The sequence below is a fragment of the Acipenser ruthenus genome, chromosome 15 (genome assembly GCF_902713425.1).
Source record: "Acipenser ruthenus chromosome 15, fAciRut3.2 maternal haplotype, whole genome shotgun sequence".
Lineage (NCBI taxonomy): Eukaryota > Metazoa > Chordata > Actinopteri > Acipenseriformes > Acipenseridae > Acipenser > Acipenser ruthenus.
Window position 1 is genome coordinate 18,853,681 of NC_081203.1, and position 23,471 is coordinate 18,877,151.

At 40.3% G+C, this 23,471-nt stretch overlaps 1 protein-coding gene across 22 annotated transcripts in view; it reads right to left on the minus strand.

The window, feature by feature from the left end:
* The window catches only part of LOC117422321 (gephyrin), a 214,596-nt gene that overhangs the window by 31,500 nt on the left and 159,625 nt on the right, over window positions 1-23,471 (minus strand). For 7 of the 22 annotated variants that reach the window (XM_058987315.1, XM_058987308.1, XM_058987323.1 and 4 more), the window contains 4 exons: window positions 16,297-16,359; window positions 14,458-14,500; window positions 11,729-11,866; window positions 8,815-8,874 (listed from right to left, as the gene is read on the minus strand). In XM_058987315.1, coding sequence (XP_058843298.1) covers window positions 8,815-8,874; window positions 11,729-11,866; window positions 14,458-14,500; window positions 16,297-16,359 — 304 coding nt within the window. The remainder of the gene's footprint in view (window positions 1-8,814; window positions 8,875-11,728; window positions 11,867-14,457; window positions 14,501-16,296; window positions 16,360-23,471) is intronic. The other 15 variants (XM_058987328.1, XM_058987326.1, XM_058987324.1 and 12 more) reach the window with 3 other exon arrangements.

Genomic DNA, 23,471 nt, shown 5'->3' on the forward strand with positions numbered 1-23,471 from the left:
TTGAGGATCGATGGGTTTAATCTCAACCGTTCCCTGTAATAGGAACTTCACATACCAGCAGTTTCCAATCTCACATGAAGAAGAGACCTTTGAGGCCACAAAAGCTAGTGTAGCTAAGGATCAACAAAAAGACTTGCCTTTAGACCAGCAAGGCTTCTTATTCTTTACTGCCTAGTATGAATCCTCAGGACTTTTATCCACCAATAAGGAGGCCACTTAGGGTGGCGCAACCTCTCACCAGACATGCAGGAAGAGCATCACTAAAAAAAGTGAAAAAGCATACAAAACCAGTCCTTTAAAGGGGAGTCTGGTTGGGTTTTTTTTTTAAAATAATGACAGGTTTGGTTGCAATTGGAAATCTAATACTTTGAATGTGTGCTTCCCTTTACTTGCTAAAAGCTGTCCACATATTGTGCCTGCTGGGCTGCAGGCACCTGGCATGTTGTGCCACTGATCTCTCAAAGCACCATGGGAAATACGGAGGAAGGATGTTTCTTTGGTTCCTAAAGTCCGGTGGACACCTGAAGAGTGAGCAAGCACCTAGTTTACTTCCTGTCTCATGAATTCAGTAAGAGACCAGAATTTCACTTTGTGGCAATCAGGGCGGATTACTTGTATTTTCAGAGTAATTACCTTTAAGAAATTCGAAGTTGCTCGGTATGAATTCATTTTCAATGTCAGTTTATGGCCTCGTACAAATGTCAGCGTCCTGAATGAGATGAAAATTCGCTTTGAATCGGCTTTTAAAACACTCAATGCAGAAGTTAATTGTCATTGATTGGTACTCAATTGCAAAGATGTTTTGAAACCAATACAGTAAAGGTGTGTTCTGATTTATTTAATGCGTGCTGACAAATACTTCTTACAGGGAATTACTCGGGAGAGACGAGTGCGTCTCACCCCTAATGGAGATCCACGGCTTTTCAATGGTTCATTATATCTGCCCTTATTCATGGCAGTAAACCAGGACTCATTAGGGGCTTTACATACAGTATGCTTATTGAAACTGATAACCAAGAAAAACATGCATAGTCAACCCAGGGAGAAGAATTCATGCAAGATAATCTTCCCTTTAAAAGTTTATAACAATAATACTATTGTGCATGTTTACAATCTTTAAAAAGCCTTTCAGTCTTAAACTTAAAAAAAACCCAAAAAACAGGGCTTTCAAAGCTAACAAGACTTTTGCAGTTTGCAGAGGCAGTCATTAAAAAAAAAAAACTGAACCACAAACTCAATAAAAAATACAAAAAACTTCACTGTGTTTTGGAAGTCTTATTGATGTTTTGTCTTCAGATTCCTTTTCTGGTTGAGTTGTGACCTTTTACTTTAACTCTGTGCTGAATATAATTACAAGAAGCTGAGATCCCTGTTGTATGCTGTTAAAAGCGAGGCACGACCAAACAAGATTAGGCCTGTCTCCTGGAATTAGATACAGTCGAGAGATGTTTCCATTTTTAATATTCCATGGCAGGGTCCCCTCAGATATGAAAGAAGCAATTTAGCTTTGCGAGATCATCTTGTGCAGTTAACGCCAGATGAGTCTTCCTGAGCCGCACATGATCAGACAGCAGATGGCAGTCTTGAGGGAGTTCCTGCCTTCTACAGGAATGAGCTAAATGACCAAGCTCTCCCTTAGCATTACAATTGAGCAGGGACTTTATACCAAAGTCCCTATTTATACTGCTAAAGCAAAACAGAAAAACGTGAGGGTCTCTGTATTAGTTTTTGAAGCACAGAATCATGTTATACCTTCATACCGTGGAGCAGGTTATAATGCGGCCTGGTTGTGGCTCCCATTTGCCCCATAATGACATTCCATTAGCACTTTCCCTCTTGCTGTAAGGCAGAAAATAAATAGCATGGGCTTGCAACCAGCGCTCCAGATAAGGCTTTGGGTCTGGGAGTAACTTACCCTCTAATTTTAACACTGAGAGAGTAAAATGTATTTTCAGGGGGTAAAATGGAACATTACCTTGAAGTCATGAGTAATCTCGATAAATACTGTACAGTCTTTAATGGTAATGCGGTAGGCATTAAAAAAGAGCCTTCCATTTGAACTGCAATGTTACTTTGAACTGCTGTATAACCCGCGTGTTCTACAAGGTTCTTTATCGGCTCAGCGCATTTTTTCCCCGAGGTATGACACTGACTCCTGCAAATTAATTGCCGTATTCCCTCGAATTTAAGATGCAGCCCAAATTTCGCATCCTCAATTTGAGGAAAAAATAAAACATCAAATAAACATGCATTTACAAAGATACAACCTCAATTACGCATATGGAGGCAGTTTGCGGCCGTCTGCTGTCACACAGAGCATTGCAGTTATGTGATGCTTCTCATTTCCAGGCGCGATTACTCACACCTGTTTTTCTCCCAGTTTGTGAACTGTGGTATTGCTTGGCATGTCGATAAATACGGGGGTCTGATTAGCATTTCTGATCTGTCCAAGCTGGTACTTTTTTTAGAAACGCTGAAATTGAATTCCTGAGGAAGCTAATAATGCTTCTTTGAAAATGGCTGCCTGCATGTCATGGATGATTCGAGATCGGGCAGGGACGTCTTTGGTTCGTCTTCTCTTGGCAGTCAGTCACGTAGCTGCTTTTGTACTCGGGTAGTCACGACTTTTGTTGGTGATTTTAATACACGCATCACTATACTGAACTCAAATTTAAGACACAGGCTATTTTTGAGATTTAAATTCGAAGGAATACCGTACGTTACTTTTAACATTAAATTCTTAAACTCAGTGAACATGTTAAAACTTCAATATAAAGCCATGCAGATAAATAAAATAAGGAAATGAATTAATAAGTTAAAAAACAGTTAGTTTAATATTATAGGCCCCTTTCTTAGCGGTTGCCCCTGACGATGGTTCCAGTGGGATTTGTTCAACCTGTGTAGCTTCGAATTTCTTATTCTTACTGTGATTGGCTGCAAAGACAGCAAGGCTAGCCAGAGATTGGATAACGTTTGTTGGGTTGGTTTTTCTTGTGTACAGTTTATTCTGGTAGATGTCGTTGTCAGTGGAAGTTTTAGAGGAGGCGTATTTCTGATTTTTTTAATGTGTAAAAATGGCAGGTACACAGCTTATCTGGACTGCTCCTTGCAACTATGACTATGACATTATAAAGAGCAGCACTAATTTTTTTGTCTTGTCTGTGTTGTGAGAAACGCAATAAAAGAAGCAGCGAAAGAGAAGTTGCAGGCTTCTTGCTTTTGAGTCCAGATAAGTGTAGTTTATTGAAGGTAAAAGTTCTGAGTTGCAGTTACAACCAGACATCTTAAAGGTTACATGGTGAATAACAGTTTGCAGGTATCCTCTCTCCAAGCACGGATCAGAGTAATACAAAGAACATCGAGCATTTTCCAGTTTAAATGTGGTTTCTTGTGACATCATCTTTTTCCTTAAAACCAATCGCAAGAGAACACATTTACAATCCTTACATCAAAAGATTCACATCTTACATGGTCTGTGCATCTAATTCCAAATGCTATCTTGTCCTTCTTCCTAAATTGAACGCTTTGATGGGAGGAAAGAGAGAGATAGCTTCCTGGAGTTCTTTGAAGTTTCCACCATGAGAGACACCTATTGTGTCAGAGGTGTCACCTCTCTGTTACACCTCTTACAGGAGACAATAGTCATAAAACCTGTTGAGATCTCATGGAAGCAGCTTTCACAGATCTCCATTTGTCTGTCTTTCCCATGATTAACAAGAAACATTACTTCATTCTATACTAAATCTAACTTCTTTCTAAAGTCCAATCAATTTACTTATTTCTAAATAAATGTATTCATACATTCTGTTATTAACAAATTCATGGATCAGCACAAATAACATTTCCTGCTTGGCATTCAAACCTTCTACTTAGTAAACATCAGCACGACGAGGAAAGGCACGATTTGCCTAAAGAAGCAGGTTTTGTTCTGAAAGTCACAAGTGACAGGTAACATAGTGCTGTGATATGTGTGACTGGCACACTGTACTGTTGACTCAGTTTGTTAAAATTAGAGTTCTGAACTGCTAATGGACCCAGCTTATAAACTACTTAATAAAAAACAACTGCTGAGAACCTGCTGTTAGTGGACACAGTTTAAGATCTTACAGGCTTCAATTCTAAACCTCTATGAGTCAGCTTGTAAACAGCAGTCAGGGTTATGTAAATATTAACAAATGTAAGCCATCATTTAGAGGGGTCCAGGTTGGTTGTAGAAGTATATCTGGCTGGAGGTTTGACTGACAGAATAATAGTCTGTGGGTCTGCTGAACTGCAGGTTTGTCTCACCTGGCAGTCTGTATTTTCTAGCTTTTTGTCTTCAGCAATGGTAGAAGTACTAGGGCTGTGCACATACTCTACAGACTTTGAGTAATTCACTTTAACACGTTTTTTGTCGGCAGGTGTTGAATAAAACCTCAACAAGCCTATTCAAATGTGCTGATTTCACAGCAAGGAAAGTGGCCTTTCCCTTATTTGCCTTCATCTATACAACAATGAACTTCTGCATTGTGGAATTACTGAATATCTGAGCACAGCCTGAAAGGTACCCTCCAGGTGAGTGTCTGTAGTTCCAAACTAATGTGGTGAAAAAGGGAGTCAAGTCAAAGAAGACAACAGGTTGCAATGCTTCATTAAATATAGAGACTATGACATGTTCTGATTGATTGACAGCGATACGAAGGTTACAGCAGAAAGCTCTATGACCTCAGATATCTGGTCGTGCCATTGCCCATACAAGGACCAGTGTGTCATTTAGATAACCCATCATTCCTTACTGCGTCTGATGGACTGGTTGAAATTGTTCAATTATTGCTTTGATACTGCATTCCATATTGCTACCTTATCGTCTGAGATGAAATCACATTCACAAACCTTTTGTGTTGTAAGTAGATTTCTTGTGTAGTAATTCAGTGTCCACTTCCATCTGTTTCAACAATGCATGCCCCAGCCCGTCCCCCCCCCCCATAAAAATGCCCCCTATTTGTTCTGCACAGTGAGGTTTAAATAAGTGGCTATCAGGAGAGGGATAACATTGTTATTCTAGAGGAACAGAAGACAGCAGGCTTCCACTGGAAGGCAATCCGAGCGTTCTGTTTAATTTTGTTAAGAAACAGCACTAATTATTACAACTTTCCTGTATCTTCATCAGTCTTTTAAAAGTGAATCCTTTAGGGATGAAATGCACAACGGTTCCTGGCAAACAGCCCATCGCAGAGCTCAAACAATGCGAGAGGGAGAGTGCAGAAAGACAGCTATCACCAAACATAAAAGAACAAAGCTGTACTGCTGGCACTGGACTGACAGAGAGACAAAATCAAACCGTTTTATACTTGAGGGGATACTAAATTTAGTTTGTTTCCACAGTACATTATTTAACAGTAGCTGAAATATTCACATTTAAAAGCACAAAGGAACACAATTACATTAAGATATCCCACATCAAAAATTACTTAATATGTTTCTGGGTTTCCTTTTTTTTTTATCAGGTTGAATTTTGATTCCAGTGCTCCCTCTTTGGCCCTACTGCGGACTGGTTATAATGCAGTACGGTCATGGCTCCCGTGTGCCCCATAGTGATATCACACCTATGGTTGCTGGCTTCAGCACTGCGTCGGGTCTATTCAACTGATCTACTCTGTGGTGGATCTAAATACAGCTGCTGTTAAGAACAGTCAGAGTAACAACCATCAAGAGAATTTTTTTTTTTTTTTTAAAAAAAGGTTATCACTGTCCACAGCAGTTTAGTAACAACAGTGTTGTCCATGGCTTATATTTGAATTGTGTAAGAAGATGATTGTGTCCACATTTTGTTTTAATTTAAGCAATGTCTGGCACTGGCTTACAATCTGCCCAGCATAGGGCTGACGTTGCCGGGATGCTTAATGCTTCTGACCAAAGACACAACGTTAGGAACGATCTGGGCTGTTTTTCTTCATTTTTACTCAGGGGTAGTTCAGAGGAATAAATGCAGATTTTTTGTAAGGTGCCTTCTCCAGAGGCCGCGTTTACACAGAATTCTGTGTTATATACGCAGGGCATTTTAATAAAACGCAAAAAAAGAACTGCAGTGTGTTTCTAAAACGCAGATGTAAAAGACCACATTTCCCCTTTTTATCCCTATCCAATAATTTTGTTTATATTACGAAGTAGTTTAATGCAATGCAACGTGTAAAAATGGTTCCACTGCTCCTCTTTAAAAAAAAAAAAAAAGCAGCGGGGGTCTCAGTATCCCATAATGCACTGTATTAGAGCGACTCAGTAATCTGTATCTGAGCATCTTATCTGTTGACTCTCTCAGCCAAGAATTTGGACAAGTAAAACACATGCTCAAAAATCATGGTTTTAAGACCATGGATGAGGCCTGAGGGTTTTTATTGAGAACTATTCGGACATTTTTCCTTTCGCAAAACTTGCAGCAATTACAATTCCGATACCTGTATCTTGTGTACCAGTTGAACAGGGTTTTAATTGTGTCAGTACAGAATGCAGACCAGCAAACACTCTCGTTTATGTGAGGGTCATTTAGAACTTATGACAATTTCAATGGAAGCTCCTGATTTATTAACACTTTGATTTGGAAAGAGCATTTTTTACTTCGGTGCTAAAAGGAAAATTTAAGAACATTTAAAACAGCAAAGCTGTAAATAGTCATGACGTTGACAGCTACCCGCAGAGACATTGGTACATGACACTGACATGACAACACTGATTTATATGTCGAGAACGGGGGATTTTCAAAAGAAAATGTTTCATGGTAAGCTTGTCTTTATGTCTATTTCTACTACCATTATTTATACTGTGTTCTGTTTTGCATGCTAAATCCGTTAATCTGAAATAGTTACACTGGAAAATAATATAACTATGTTGATGCAATATGTAAAACGCAGATGTTATGGTTGAAAACGCAGATTTTGAGATGGTATACTTTTTACAAATGCTCATTTTTAAAGGCTAGCGCGACTTCTGCATCTCATTAAATGGTCATGGAAATTAGTTGTGTTACCGGAGTATCCCAAACATTACTTTCTATATTTTATTATACTTTAAGCAATTCATTTTCATGCACAGCGAGAGAGCAATTTTAACTAAGGAGCACACAAATTTCAGAAAGGATCAGCGTTTCTTGCTCCATAGCCAAATATAATGCACCCCAGCAGGAAGCAAATTACAAGAGTTCAGTCAATTGATCTTCCTGCAGTGCTGACTGCAACCCACCATCCCCAAGTCTCCTTTCATATGCCTCTTAGCAAAGTAAACAGAAAAAAAGACTCAAATTCATCTGCAGGTGGAGGCTTTGCACATCATTTAGCTGCAATTACTGCACAGGGAAATTCCGCAATTATTTCATTTTGAGGTGCGTTTAAAAGAAGCGTGTTAACAGCTACCTGATTTAGACAGCGCTCTGTCTGAAAACTGGTCATTCTAACCTAAACATGACAGTAAATCAAGCCATCTACATGAACCTCTATTCAGGACAAATGTGTTGTCATGCTTGAACTTGTACGCAACATCATACTCTCAGAACTATAAGTAACATTATAAGCACTTCTGCTACAATACAGCACCCCCCAGAGCCATACATTTATATCAAACCGCCAACATACACTGTATATTACACCCCCTGATTTAAACATGACCACCGAGTTTTGAGGCAGATAAACGAATGGGGATCAACCAAACAAGCTCTCTTCAGTTTACCCAAGACTAGCACGACATTCAGCTGGTTCAGAGGAAGCTCTGCATCTGCTTGGAAACGATGAATGCAAGACAGATTACAAAATAAAATCCAGTGAAAAAACAAAAAAACCAAGATATTTAGTAAGGACTGGATGGGATAAAACGGGCAAGTTATCAGTTGTTCTGTGTCTACCGGTATACAACTGTCCCAATACTTGTTGGAGTGTATATACTGTAGCCCCAAGCCACTGCACAAACAGATATGCGTGTCAGTCTGGTTATGCTATGTGCGCAGTGGCACCAAATTCTTAGTCAGTTCAGACCTAAGTTTTAATATTCATAGTTTTAAATGATATTTCATTATCCATAAGGGATACTTAACATTTCTGCTATTTCATTTCTTACCGGTTAAATATTCTATTATGTGCGTTCTGTATCATTCTCTATTGTTATCTCAGCTTACATTGCTATTTGCTTTGCTTTCTGCTTGTTTCTGAATCCCACAGGTGAAGCACCGGTCAATGAGACCTGCGCTATCCACACCTCATTTCAGAAAACCAGCCTTGAGGAGTCTTTACAGAAGCCGTTGTTGCTGGAATAGTCAGTAAGCATGACGGAATCAACAACAGAGAATGATACAGAACTCGCATGACAGGATGGACAGGTGAGAAACTAACTACTAGGAAATGTAGATTCTAGAAAGCTGTTGTGTGTTTTGACTATTACTTAAGTACTGATTTGATCTAGCCTCAACACTATTTTTAGAACATTTTACAGCACTTGGAGACTCACCCTGGACTACATCAACCATGGTTATCTCGGGATTACTGCTAAAATAAGTACTTGATGCAATCCAGATGGATTTCCCGGTGCTATAATACACTCTGAATAAGACTAACTATGGCAAACCCCGGTCGGGTATAGGTCGATCAAATCAGCTGTACTGAAAACTTTGTTGCTTGATATTTTTTACACACATTAACTGCGACATATAGATCTTTGGATATTGAAATCTACTGTTACTGCCTGAATAGTTTTTGGTGACAATATAGTGTGGCTCTGGGGAGTGACAGCACATACATTCTGACGTGCACAGTGCGATCCTGCAAGGCTCTCTTCCTGGATTGTTGTACTGACCTGTATGATGCAAGAGTAAAACTGCGGCATTATCACCCATTCTCTTCTCTGTCTTTGTACCTAAAGCAGTAAAGACAGTTTCCACAGCTCTTTACTATCCACACGTGACTAAGCTCAAGATGACTGCTTCTGTGTTCGCACTCTCAATGTTTCATGTTGGATGCGCTCATAGAGATGAAACAATTATTTTAAAAAGAAGTGCAAACTTTAAAGATGTAGTGTCCCACAGTCACATTCACAAACACGTTTAACAAAAGGTTATGTTAATTATCTTCTTTTATAACGATAGATTAGTCTTCAGGGCTTCACACCTAGTTTACAGCCCAGTTGGTTTACATTCCCCATGAGTGCTGTAGCTCCCTGCCCAGATTTTACTTCACTCTGTGAGCCAAATAAGCATGCTTCTGCTACTACTTTCAGCAGTAGCGTGTTATAAAACACCACATTCAAGACCAAAGAAAATAAATTTAAAAAAAAAATGTTCTACTGATAATATTTTTACAAGGAATTACAATAGCTGAGATTGTAAAACACTTTCTTAAACAAGTAAACAAAATATTTGTTATATTTGGGACATTTCACCTTTAAAACAAGCACACTTTGTTTAAAATGCAATTTGCGAACTGATCATTTCTATACTTTAAAAATGCATGCAGTAGCTTTATACACAGTAGGAATGCTGCAAGCAAGCTTTTATTTGTAAAAACAGATGCCGTGTGAAAATGGCAAAAAAAAGGATAAAGAAGCTTGGAGTGTCAATGGTTTTTAAAGCATTCCACCAGCACACTGGAGGCTACAGCTGGCAACCTGAAACTTTCCTCATGCAGGTGCCTTGTTCACATTACAGCTGTCCTAACTATGGCAATCCCTGATTGGTTCTTAACACTAAACAGGGCTTTTTATTGGCTTTCTGTTTACCAGTATCCCAGTGTCTAGACTCCACCCCTTTTAGGTTATTCATTGGTTCTCACTACACACTACAGAGCTTTCTAATTGGTTCAGCCAATCAGATAGCAAATGTCTTGGTTCCTCCCAACATGTGTCTATGTAACTTAAACACAGTTAACATGGTACCATGGTCTGCATAAGAAATCACGGGTCGATGCATGGTTATCTCATACCAACCCACCAGCTGAGTCACACACTTTGCCAAGATACTGCTACTGACTCTTGGAGGGGATGTCTGACACACTGTGAGGTAAACCAAACCCATGCCTAGGATCCTGCTTAGGTAGATTCTTTTCACAACCACATAAAAGCGAAAGGCCGCTAAACTCTTCCAACAGCAGTCAAGGGTTCATCTCCAGCAGTGAAGAATTACTGTGCCACTGTGAGAGCTATGCTTCATTTCCTTATTTTTATTTAAGCAAAGCAACGTCCTTTTAACAGGGGCAAAACTTCTGGTACTAAAGTGAATGAAAATATAAGCAAAACACTTGTAATTCAAAATGCTACACATTGTACTTGAAACTTTTTTTCTGTTATAAAGATGAACTGTACACTATAGTGAACATCAATGTGTTAAACTGTTAAAGTTGGAGTCATGTGACTTTTGTAACCTACCAACTTTGTGCTGAAAGAACTTTGAATATCTAATACTCTTGTGTCCCTGTGGTTTAAGCCACTTGACATTACTCTCGTGACCCCTTGTGAAAGTATGCAGTTAGCCTGAGCTCTGGCATGTCCATTGCAAAGCAGTCAGAGGGGTGAACTTCATTAAACTGAGTTTTTTTACATGAAATAGTAATACTGCCGCCAGTTGAACCCTTCCTGTGTTGGTATGGACTGGGCCGAAGTTCTGTACAGCACGAGCAAGACTGTCCCAGCTTGAGATGACAGACTCATTTGTCAAGTATCCTTTTCAACATAGTTAATATCCACTGTAACATAAACCCTGAAAGCCTAATATCACAAATGCCTGGATTAAACCAACGAAGACATTATAAAAAAGACATTCTGTTGATAACTTTGTCTGCTTGCTTTGCCTTATGCTGTTTTCAAACTAGGCTTTAATGCAAGCTAGACTATGGTTTGCTTTCACCAAATGATAAAATGGGAGCAAATTGCCCTAATTCCTGAATGAGGCAGTTCTGATAATGAATGGGTTAATAGTTTAAAAACCCAGTCTTCAAGCAGTGAGTGTGCGATGGCAGGCCCCCCCCCCCCCCCCCCAAGTGCGTCCTATTCTTGTGTTAACATGCGTTCCAAGTTACTTGGAGATGCTGAACATTGTTACAACACTGCAGATCCATTAAGAGAAGAAGTGTCTGAATGTATTGGTGAAGAATGCCAAATAAAGATGAAACCATTCAAACTAGCAGAGAAGTGAATTTCGAATGACAACTTGGGGAGTGAATGAGATCAGTGTGAGAAAACTGCATAAGAATGATTGTTACTCAGTGAACAAATCTGTTACATATCACTTATTTTGATTATTTTAAGCAAAAGGTTACAGAATTATATTTTGTAGCGTCGTAGTGTGTAATCAGGCTGCCCCACTCTCACTTGTTGAGAGGATATTTTACGCAACATCTTAAATTGGGGGAAAACACCAAGAACACACTGATGTACAGCCTGGCAGCCCTCTGTATCACACGTCAGCCAGCTCAAGCTCCCGTACTTAACCTCCACTTCCCTTCATTTGGTTAACCAGACTTGACCTTCCTGTCAATTATTTTGTTCTTTATCTCACTTCCTTTTATACAGATTCTTTTTTATTAAAGAAGCTTATAAAAGACTTGAGGAAATCCATTTAAATGCGTAAGTGATATGTGAAAACAAATCTGCTCTTGCTGTGATTTGCCACGTTAGGGGATATAGTTTGAGATTGCTGTAGGTTGTGTTGAAGTTGCAGAAATGAATCAAGGGCTTTATAAGAAGGAGAAGCACTATGTTGAATGGATGCGGCGCTCACCTCGGTAGTTGATGATTTCGGTGCCAAGCAGGGGCGTCATCTCCAGCACGGTGATGAAGGCCTTGTCCATGGAGGTGAGCGGGAATGGTGACATGCGGTGTCTCCGGGCCACCTTGGTGATATCGACTGCGCTGTGACCTGGGCACAGGAGAAACACTCATCACAGCAGAGACTTTCATAACTGCAGCACCAACGCCAAACACTAGAGGCGCTATTTTCAAAAGCTTGGTGACCTGCGTTGAGTACAGCTATGGCCGAAAGTTTTACATCACCAAGAATTTTAGGATTGAGACAAAAAAATAAAATATGAACATGATTTAGATATTTTATTTAACATCATGTAATCAAATAAACTACAAAATGATATTGCAAAAGTTTACCGGAAGCCAAAATAGCAGTACAGTATTTCCATGTCAATATGTTAACGCAACATTATTCAGCAGGTTTCATTCGACTTTATGAAGCAAGTTCATTCTATAGGGTGATGCATAACCTTTGGCTACAGCTGAATATCTCTGCTGATAGAAACTCTAGAACTAAAAAAGCAAATCACATTTTGGGCGGAATTATTTAAACAACATCTGAGCAACACAGAATTTAAATTTAAGTTGAAGAACAAAAATAAATGTAAATGCACCTGTTTCTTTTGCAGATGAATCGCATCACGTCAAATAACTGACTGACAACGGTGGACCTGCTGTACTGTGCACCCTCCTGCCAGCAAATACTGGTGTAACAGATATCAGAACCACTCACAATTACAGTGCAGCGGCTGTGGAAGCTTCAAGCTCTTTACAGCGTATTGCTGCAAACGACAAGGGTGTCTATAAAATGGAAATGCTGCCTACTTGTGAGGGCCAAAAATGAAATATATATTACACCTAGAATGAAGCCACCAAAGAGTATTTTTACAGACATTCTAGTTTTATTTTCATGTGTACTGAATCTAATGTAGGCCACCTTGAGCAATTTTCATTTGTCCTGCTTTGCATCCCATGTTTAATGTGAGCGTGGTCCTCCAATCTCACGGCCGTCAATCACCTCTTTACACCCAGGAGCAGGACAGCGGATGTGGGCCATGTAGGTATAAGCTTGAGCTCACCGGGAACCTGGCCAGTAGGGGCTATGTAGAGCAGTGAGGCGAGTCCCTGACAGTTATGTCCCCACATGAGTGCCATGCATTAGAGTGCAAACCCGCTCACCCGACTGTGTGACTGGCCCTGCACACCACACAGCCGTGCCTTTACCGGTGAGCTACTCAGGGACCAAAGTAGTTCGTTTTTAAAGTTGTCCTAAAATATATTTTTTAACTGTATGAGATCAATAAGCAGGGATTTACTCATTGTACCATCACTGGATATCTTCATGTTCTCTGTCCTACTTTATTGGGCATTTGAAAGATAACGTGCTTGGATTTCAGCTACCCACTCACTGTGATAAGCAGAAAGTTTCCTCCTTCTTATGCATTTGTAATATCTGCTTCATTGCAGTGCTCTGGGGTAAAACAACAGCATCAGAAGCAAAGTCAAGCAAGCACGCTTTTCAGATGGTGCCTTGATCAGTGTTTTAAGGAGGTATTTATTATACATTATACAACAGTGGATTTAACTGCCCCACTTACTTCTATGGAGATTTCAAGTGGGTATAGCATGGATAATTGCTATAACTTTAGCACTGGTTGTGTGTAATGTCTCCCTCGCTAGTATAAACAGCCTGAAGTAATCACTGTAGTACATTGAAAGAGTTAATGATTTGAGAGCAGGGCTCGAGCGCTCATGGCAACAGGTGTCATTCATCAATTTGTTTAATCCCAGCCGTGCTTTATTTGCCATTCCGTTATTGAGTAATAACAGAATGACTGACCTCCACAGAAAGCTATGCAAAGAGCATCAATGCAAATCTTTGTGGTTTGATCGTCACCATTGCAAAGTCTCAAGAACAAATGTCCCAACAGTTTTGCAGTGGTAGTAAATGAAGTGGTTGTGCATCTATTCATCTGTGCCGAATACATGAAGGTTGCAGAATATTAAATTCTTCATAATATTGTATATGTAGACCATCTAAAGACCAAAATCCTTTCAACACATTAAAAACACCACCCAAACAGATCTCAACCGAGAATCGCACAACATGGCTCTTCCTATGTTTGCATTCTGTTTGAGTGGCTCTGGTTTCTGTTGCTCCAGTATGGAGTTTTATCCCATTCACTCTCTCAAGAGCAGAGTGCCGATTGCATTACACTGGGCTAAATGATGCTGTGTTTATTTTTTGATGTGGCTTTACACATACATCTACTGGGGACTAGGTTGAGACCACCAAACTGAGATGGATGTGAACCCAGGCACGTGAGGCTAGTGTATTAGCCTTGGCTAAATCATTAAATATCCTTTGAAGAATTGGATCTACACCATATATCACAGTACTGCAGTATATAACAGGTGTGCACAGCTAACCAAGGCTTTCATAAGGAATAGGACCGAAAGAAAAGGGTTTACAATCTGGTATACCTACGTGCACCCTGAATTGTATTAACCACCTACCCATGGTTATCTAAAAATAAGTAGTTGATGCAATCTAGAAGGATTCACCAGGGCTGTGCAATCCTCTAATAAGATCCAGCACAGCAGGGAATAGGCTGATCAAGTCGACCCCTAGAACTGTTTAATCGATACCAAACTTTATACAATGTATGCAGTCAATGCAAACAGGACCGTATAGGCAGTACTTACTGGCTCTCAGGATATTCTCCTTACTGCTGCACCTGGACTGCACCTGCAGAGAACAAGAGGGACCCCATCAGGAAACCGTGCACACAACAGCATGCACACAGCTGAGCCAGTTCGCAGGCTTCCCACATTACAGACCACACCAAAATCCTATTAATCTAGGACAACTACAGCAGCGGCTCCCACACATAACACTGAGGATCCTGAATGAATCCATACAATCACCCACCCGTATGTTTTATAAAGGTACATAATTATTGCGTGGGCATTGGAAGTGAAGAAGTGACACCAAAGCAGTACACTCAACAGCAGCGCTCTAGTAAATGAACTGATCCCCCATTGCTTTATCAGGTGACAGGGACCAGTATGTGTGGGAACCGCTGAAGGCTGGTCATCTCTAACTACTTCCTTCACGTGATCTACTCAAATTCTGAGGCAAGACTATGAGAAAAAACTACAAGTCAAGCACGCAGATGTTCTGGCCCGTACCTTCACCGGTGAGCCGAAACGCTTGTCTGCTTGACTTAGTTTCCCATGGTTGTACTTTTTAATAATTTAAATTGGTAGTTAAATGTTAGTAAATTATTATCAACACATGAATGAAGTAGATGCTGTTCATTTTCTGATACTTAACTATTAAAAACCTGAGCAACTCTAATATGGAAAGCCTGCTGAGTTGGTAACAGTAGAAGAAACAGGATCTAGTCAGCTAATGAAACTACTGATGGGGAGGATGCGGCAACTGAGGAGTGGTAAATGACCGTCCTTGCCTAGGAGAAAATGTGTTCTTTAAATAAAAACAATGACAAACAGAGTTACACTTCCAGAAGATGAACGACTCCCCCTTTAGGCCCAGGACCATGGCGGTAATGAAACACCCTTCCTGGAAACAGGACCTCGCTCCGCAGCACGTGGGGAGTTCTGAGTGGGTGATTCAGCCTTATAAAAGGTCAAACTCTCATTTCAAAAGAACCACCTCAATGTCTTTATACATCTTCATACATACTGTATAGAAACACTTATGAGTTTAGTGCTCAAGCACCTTAGATGGTTCTTCTTTTAATAAATAATAAAATATTCAAGAATAAACCTTCTCAAAGAGCGTTGAAACATTTACCATGTTTATGTTTTAATCTGTTTCTCTGTTTTATAAGAAGTGAGGACGTTTTTTGGAATGTCAAATATTTTTCAAATGTCAAATACCTATGCTTTAAAACGGGTACTTTCTGAGATTATTGTTCTTGAACAAATTACAGGAATAGCAATGTAGAAACGCTATTATTAAATAGGAAAACTATTTTCTGTCAGAGCAAAGGTTGTAAAAATATGACATAAACAAACCTTGGAAGATGAAGAAATTCATTGGACCATCTAAATTTAAAGTGTACTGAACTATCTTTTTTTTTTGTAAATTTCACCAGTTTTATGAAATCAAAAGTGTGTAATCTAATACTACTGTAGTTTTTGTCCTTGGCCCAGAGGGAGAATGAATATGAGAATTACTGTAGAATTCTAAAAGCCCTTTAGTGAAGTTTGAAAGAAATACATGAAACTACAAAACACACAGTATGACACAATCCTACTTCAAAACACAGCTAAGAAAAAACAAAGCACTGCATCTAGTGAAAAAAAAAACTAGTAGCATAAAAACAGTGATCCAACGAACACACGAAACAGCTAATAAAGATAAAGTATGTTAGTGAAGAGACAGCGCTACAGAGGAAGAAAAAAATGGAAAAGTCAAGAATCTACAAAAGAATAAGAGAGAGAACAAGGCGCTGAAACTCCTGACGCAAAGCGGGGTTTGCGAATGGGAGCAGCCCGTTGATCTGTTATAGTTACTCGCGAGTCGTAGCTCCTGTGGGTCCCCAGTTCATCTTTTAGACCTTCCAACCTATAGTGAAGCTATTGCATGGACACAAACACAAGAATGAGAAGGAACACAGAAGCTCAGAGATCGAAATGGAAATAAAAATGAAAGAAAGGATACAAGTTGGCAAGAAAGTTACACGTCCACAAAATCAAAACTGAAAACAGATAGCAAGTAGAATTCTGGACTAGAGCTGTTTGAGAGTACGGCTGTTTGAGAAACAGATTATTGACTGCATGGAGAATAAAACGTTCATTAACACAACTGCTTTGTGCTACTGTGTCTCAAAACTGTGATTTAAACGATGAGTATTTCACATTATCTGGGGAATTACTGATAAAACTATGATATACAGTATTTTAGGCTAAAAGTGTTCCCACACGAATATATTTTCAAGAATATTTTCAATAAATAATTTGAAAAAAATGGAGGACAGTGGTTGCCACTTTGGTAAACTCAAATTAAAATACAGTATATAGTGTGTGTGTGTGTGTGTGTATATACACACATACATACATACATACATACATACACACACACAGGGTGATACCACATCAATGATATGGTGCGTTGGTGTGGTAAACCTACTTTCTAATCACCCGGTAGGGGGGCACCACAGAGGGCGTTGTTGTGTATCTGACAAAGCAAGTGCAGTTACTACATTAACTACTGTACTTAATATGGACAGCACTTGTGTTTTCACAGGGACACACAACATCTCTGCATAGGCAGCATCCTTGAATTGGGTTAGAAATGGGTTTTTTTTGTTTGTTTTCTTTGTAGTGGTGCAAAGTGACCAGCTAACTTTAGAACCGTGTATATCAAAGAATCAGAACACCTCCATCATTTAACTGACACATTCTTACTTAGACTTGCAAGTTACACAGAAGAACGACTTACCTTGTGTTATTTAACCCTCCTCTGGTACCAGGGTCTTATCTGTTGGGCTCAACTTGCCTGCATTTTTTAAATTGTATACCCAGATGTTATAACTGTCCCTGATTTTCTTCTGAACAATGCCTGTAAAGGGCAGTTCATGTAATTGACCAGTTCACTGATATGCCAGGTTTAAGCTCAGCAGCATACCATCCTGTTTCTGTTGCTACCTGCCCTGTTGAATTGCTTCTGAGTATACAAGGAATACTTGTTTGTATTTTTGCAGCTTCCTCCAAAGGGGGGTGGGGGGTCTGTCATAGTGTTGCATGTCTATACTGTATGTGAGCAAAGTGACCTCTACAGCGCCCCTTATGACACGATTTGGCCATTCCACCCTACTCTGTTGCTACCTGTTTCAATGCTCTACAAAGAATATTCCTTCCCTATACATGTACTGGTCAAGTGATTTAAAACTGAACACATACAGCTAACTAAGGTAATAACTGAGACATACAGGATATGCTGCCAACCACAGGAAGGTTAAATGACATTACCTCATATACAACTTTATCAGCAACAACACAATTAACAACAACAACAACAACAACACAAATAATAACAGGAAAACCACATCTTGACTGGAGAAATACCAGAGCACATTAACATGTACACAGGTAACACCTACAGAGTCTGACATTCAGTGTGCTGGTTGATGAGGATATTACAGTACTCTGAAGTGACAGTATATGGAACACAAGGCTGAAGTCTGCACGGTATTTCACATTTAGAGACACACACTTGGGCTTGAACACAGACATGCATGCTACACCTGGAACTGCCAGCAAAACCCCACACAAGGGACTGGGGGACGGGGGACGGGGAGGGCAACCTGTGACAGCAAGAGGGGAACTGTGTAAAGCACAACAGCAAGTACGAATGGGACAGTAAGCAAGCCCCAAACCCACGCCCGGCTTGGACACTACTCTTGTTTAATAAGAACAGGCAGACTGGTAATCTAAAAGACCTGCGCACTGCTGGTATATAATAATAAAGGATACGTTTTGTATTTGGTGCTATGCAGTGTAAGTTCTTACATTGAAGTTAACATGGACTGATATTAACTGCAATGTAAGTATCCTGTAGCAACCGGTCTCTCTAGCGTTACTAGCTATGTGCCCCTCGAAACCATATCTGGGAGCACAGGCTGGGCTGCATTATTACAGTATCTACCATACGATTGCAATTTAATAGCGGCGCTGCTATCTATATAGTGGCTTTTAACACAGCACCGAATCAGGAAACAACCAACACCTGTTATGCAAATAAGTTTTTTGGTAGTGTGTTAGCATTAAATAATAGCACACAATTACCGTAGCTTATGTTACAGTACTTTTTAAAAGCTGCATTAAGGATAGCAGCGCCATCCAAGGGCAAGAGACTATAAAATAAAATCATTTAAATACCCTTGCAATTTATGATGCTATCTACTCGCCCCCAACTGCACAAGCAAACAAGTGAAAGAGCGAATCCGTAATTACTATTGAGCTATTTGTATGATACCTCCTCAAAACAAAGCAATTAGCAATACACATGCATGTTCCTTAGAGGCCCTTATTTCAAAATGTCGTGTAGCAACTCAGATGTGAGTGGCCCTTTTACCAGCCCGATCGTTGTGTTTGGCAGTTTCAGCCCTAATGAGACACAATTGTGCCCTCAATGGTTAATCTGAAAAAGCTCAGACGTGACCAAGGACATCTCTTATTAGAACCTGGATTGGCTCAACCTCTTGATTTGCTGGGTTGTTTAAAAAGGCTGGGACACTCTCGGGGTCGTGTAAAAGGCTAGCTCAGGAATATTGCATCGCATTAATGTATTCACATGGCAGTCATAATCTTAGCTACTACTGCACAACAAAAAGACCAATGAGAAATGAAGAATAAAGTCGTGCTTGAGGATAAAGCCATTGATTCTGTTTGCCTGTTGAAATAGGTGAACATCTTGGCTGGTTAGTGTTTGTTTTTCTTGCTATTTTATTATTTTGCAGGCGCTCAATTTAAAAGGCGAGTATATTTCTGTAGCAGGGCGAGTGCCCTGCACGTGTGTATTTAGTGTTGGTTATATAATTTGTATGTGGAATGGGTTTATTTTGGGAGCTGATTTGTTTAATTGAATTATTGTTTACAGACGGACGCTCGATTGAGACTTGCTGCCTGCTAGGCTTGGTTGAGGGGAAGGGCAGCAGGTGATTGGCTGGGCTGGACCTCAATCAGCAGGTGGGCGGGTCTTGATCGAGTGTCCGTCAGGTTAAAAACATCCACGGGAGATGGCTCAGGGCTGCTGCAAGGCCTGCCGTTTTCACGGCACCTTTGATTTATAGTTTGTGGGAGTGTGTTTTATTTTGCACTTTTTGTACAGAATGTTGTACTAGTCCTCTGTGCGTTACCATCGCTGGTAACGTCACATGACCACATTTATTTTACTTTCGTTTTCTGTTTGTTTGTTTGTGAAATAAAACCTGCGCGCCTGTGCCGGCGTTTTCAACACCACCACCTCTGTCTCTCTGTATGCTTGAACAGCGGCTACCCACACGCGTGACACGAGGAAGACCCTGTCACATATGGTGTCGGAAGGGGATTCCGCTGCATCCTGCCGAAGCAAGGCTAGATGGCTACGGAGAGACAGGAGGAGCAAACCCCTGAAATTTTTTTGGGGGGGACAAGGGCGGACCGCACGTAACCCTGAGGGGCTGCTGAAGGAGATGGATGGAGCCGCTGTCCTTAATGGAGCCGAGAGATCCCGAACGCCAGAGAGGCCAAGGAGGGTCCGTCCCCGAGAGCTGCAGAAGGAGGAGTTCCGGTCCTGGAAGCTGGCGAGGGAGGAGCCGGAGAGACTGCCTGCCCGGGAAGCCAGCGGGAGGAACTGCCTGCCGAGCGTCAGCGAAGGAGGACCTGTCGTTCGTGGGAGATCGTCTCAGAAGGAGGCGGGGCAATCCTTCGAAGAGGAGCCCCGTGAAGGGACACTGGGTTTAGGGGGTAAGCGGGGTTGAATGGGCGCCCCCGCATAGAAGCCCAGGGGTGAGAATAAGTGTTGGGGAATAGTTATAAATGTTAGTTGATTATTGTTAAATGATTTATTGGATAAATGATAGTTAGTTATTGATAATGTGAGATGATTATTGTAGTGATGTTAGTAATGGTAATTATAGGAATGATAAATGAAGGTTAAATGATGATAGTTAAATAGTGATAATAATGATGATCAATTATAATGATAATAGTAAACTAGTGATGTGTATGGTGAAGATAATAGTAATAAGGATTATGGTTAAATTGATAGTAATACTTGTGGTGATGGGAATATTGATAAATGATTAATGATGGTAAATAATAGTGAATGATAAAGTGTAGTAGCTATAATTGTGGGGATTTAACATTGGAGCCAGTTAGCTGTCTGGTGGTTGGTTGAGGCTGACTGGGCTCTAATGTTCCCTCCCACCCGCCCATATGTGTTAGAATAGGATTTAAAAAAAAAAAAAAAAAAAAAAATGGGGGGATGGGGAGTAGATATAAAGTATTTTTTTTTGTTTAGTCTGCGTGGGTTTTGTAAGATGTCGGTTAGTGTACATTTGTAATGTGGTGATCGTAATATTAAATAATGGTGTTGTCGGATGAACCCTTAGGGTTCATCCTAAGGAGGGAGGTATGTAGCAGGGCGAGTGCCCTGCACGTGTGTATTTAGTGTTGGTTATATAATTTGTATGTGGAATGGGTTTATTTTGGGAGCTGATTTGTTTAATTGAATTATTGTTTACAGACGGACGCTCGATTGAGACTTGCTGCCTGCTAGGCTTGGTTGAGGGGAAGGGCAGCAGGTGATTGGCTGGGCTGGACCTCAATCAGCAGGTGGGCGGGTCTTGATCGAGTGTCCGTCAGGTTAAAAACATCCACGGGAGATGGCTCAGGGCTGCTGCAAGGCCTGCCGTTTTCACGGCACCTTTGATTTATAGTTTGTGGGAGTGTGTTTTATTTTGCACTTTTTGTACAGAATGTTGTACTAGTCCTCTGTGCGTTACCATCGCTGGTAACGTCACATGACCACATTTATTTTACTTTCGTTTTCTGTTTGTTTGTTTGTGAAATAAAACCTGCGCGCCTGTGCCGGCGTTTTCAACACCACCACCTCTGTCTCTCTGTATGCTTGAACAGCGGCTACCCACACGCGTGACACGAGGAAGACCCTGTCACAATTTCATATTCAAGATGGTGACAATAGACTAATACATCTGAACATTTCGTTGCATATTATTAAAGCATCTATAGGAATACAAGCAGTGTGATCTGTGATCTGTGAATGCAGGAACCTATTTCTGTGTATCTTTCTGCAATGAAACCCCAGAAGTGCAGAGATTATCTTTTACCTTGCTGGAATTACCCGTGGCAGATAATAGTGTGGGTGGTGAGAGATAGTCGATCACTTAATACAAGATACCATCCAAGGAGGTTAAATGGATTCATTAATTCTTGGGTTTACTCAAAAGACCAGATATTAAACAATGCACAGTATTAAACTAAAATGTCCCACGACACACAATATAGGGCCCTGGCAATTCATTTGGTTCCCCCACACCCCAGATTTGCTGGTGCAGTCAAATTTGCATTAATGGGAGCAGCTTCATCATGAGTCATGTGGTCGAAGTATATAGGACCCTGTGCTGTAGCCCAGCAGGTCGTTTTTATTTGGTTTCTCTAATGCCAAGTCTGGGGCAGCATTCAATGCGATACAAGTCTTGGCAGTCACCTTTGCACATTTCTTGATGTTAAGAAGAACAAATATCCTACCTAGTCATTCTGCCATGGTACATGGGGGGATCTTATTTGCCTATTTTTGATAATATGTGTTTTTTTTAAGCCTGCATTTGTGATTTTTGTAATTTTGGAATAGCACACTTGTTCTACATGGTGCTTCTTCCTGACAGATTTCTTGCATCCACTAGTGTTTCCGTGGGGACAGGTAAACGGTATAACAAGTGTCTGGAGGTTAGACCTGATTCTGAAAGATATGCTCTAAAGCCTTACCAAGCTTTAGTTAACCTAATCCCCTATTCCACACTACCTACAGTAGCGAAAGCACGATCAACACACTATGAAATCCTGTGATTGCCATTCTCTTCATTCAGTTTTCAAAACGTGAATGTCTCTATATATACTGATGCACAAAAGAAACGCAATGGATTTAATCAAATATTTTAAACATAGATATCAAACAAAATCACAGAAAATGTTAACAGAAATACAGATCAAAGATTCATGATACGTTTTCAGTATGAAACGTGACACACTGTCAAAATGAAAACATTACAAAGTTAGTATCGGGTATGACCTCCCTGAGCATTAACACAATCCTGGCAGCGTTGATGCATAGACCTGATCAGCCTCTGGATAGACTGCTGTGGGATGTTCCACCACTCTTCCTAGGCAGCTGCAGCCAGCTGACGAAGGTTGGTTGATCGCGGATGTCTCCTATTGAACTCAGGTCAGAAGAAAAAGCTGGTCATAGCATGACCTCGACACTGTCTTCTTGAAGTCGTGTAATTGTAATCCTAGCACTGTGTGGTCTTGCATTGTCCTGCTGGAAAATCGACACTTCCAGATTGGCTTGCAGGAACGGAAAAACTGTTGCCTCAAGGACTTCATCAATGTATCACTGAGCAGTAAGGTTGCCCTCAATCAAACAAAGCAACAGTCAGCATAACGCTCACCATGACGCGCAGGTTATTTCTTCCTTGAATTTCTCGTGCTGTAGCCACTGCAGTCTGAAAATGATTACGCAGATGGCTCAGTCGGATGCGACGGTCCTGGTCGTATCTTTCACTGTTCTTACATTAATTAAAATCATGTCTTTTCGAATGGCTATTTATACAAATTCTTAAACAACTAATTTTGGCACTTTTAATTCAACTCAAATACCAAACACTGAGCACCTGGCGTTTTTATGAAATCACATGACTTGAGCTCAGTATTTTTTTTATCCCAAGGAACAATACTACTCAACAAATCAACAAACCTATCTACTTACTATTTAAAATACAAAATAACATTATGTATGTGCGGAATGAACTTAGACTGTTGCGTTTCCATTGTGCATCTGTATATATTATGGCAATATGAATAGGGAATGACTGTTTTTCAGGACATTGCTCGAAATTACTTAATTGAACAAGTTTAACTAAACAATGGAACCCAGACTAAAACAAGGCTCAGCAGAGCTCAAT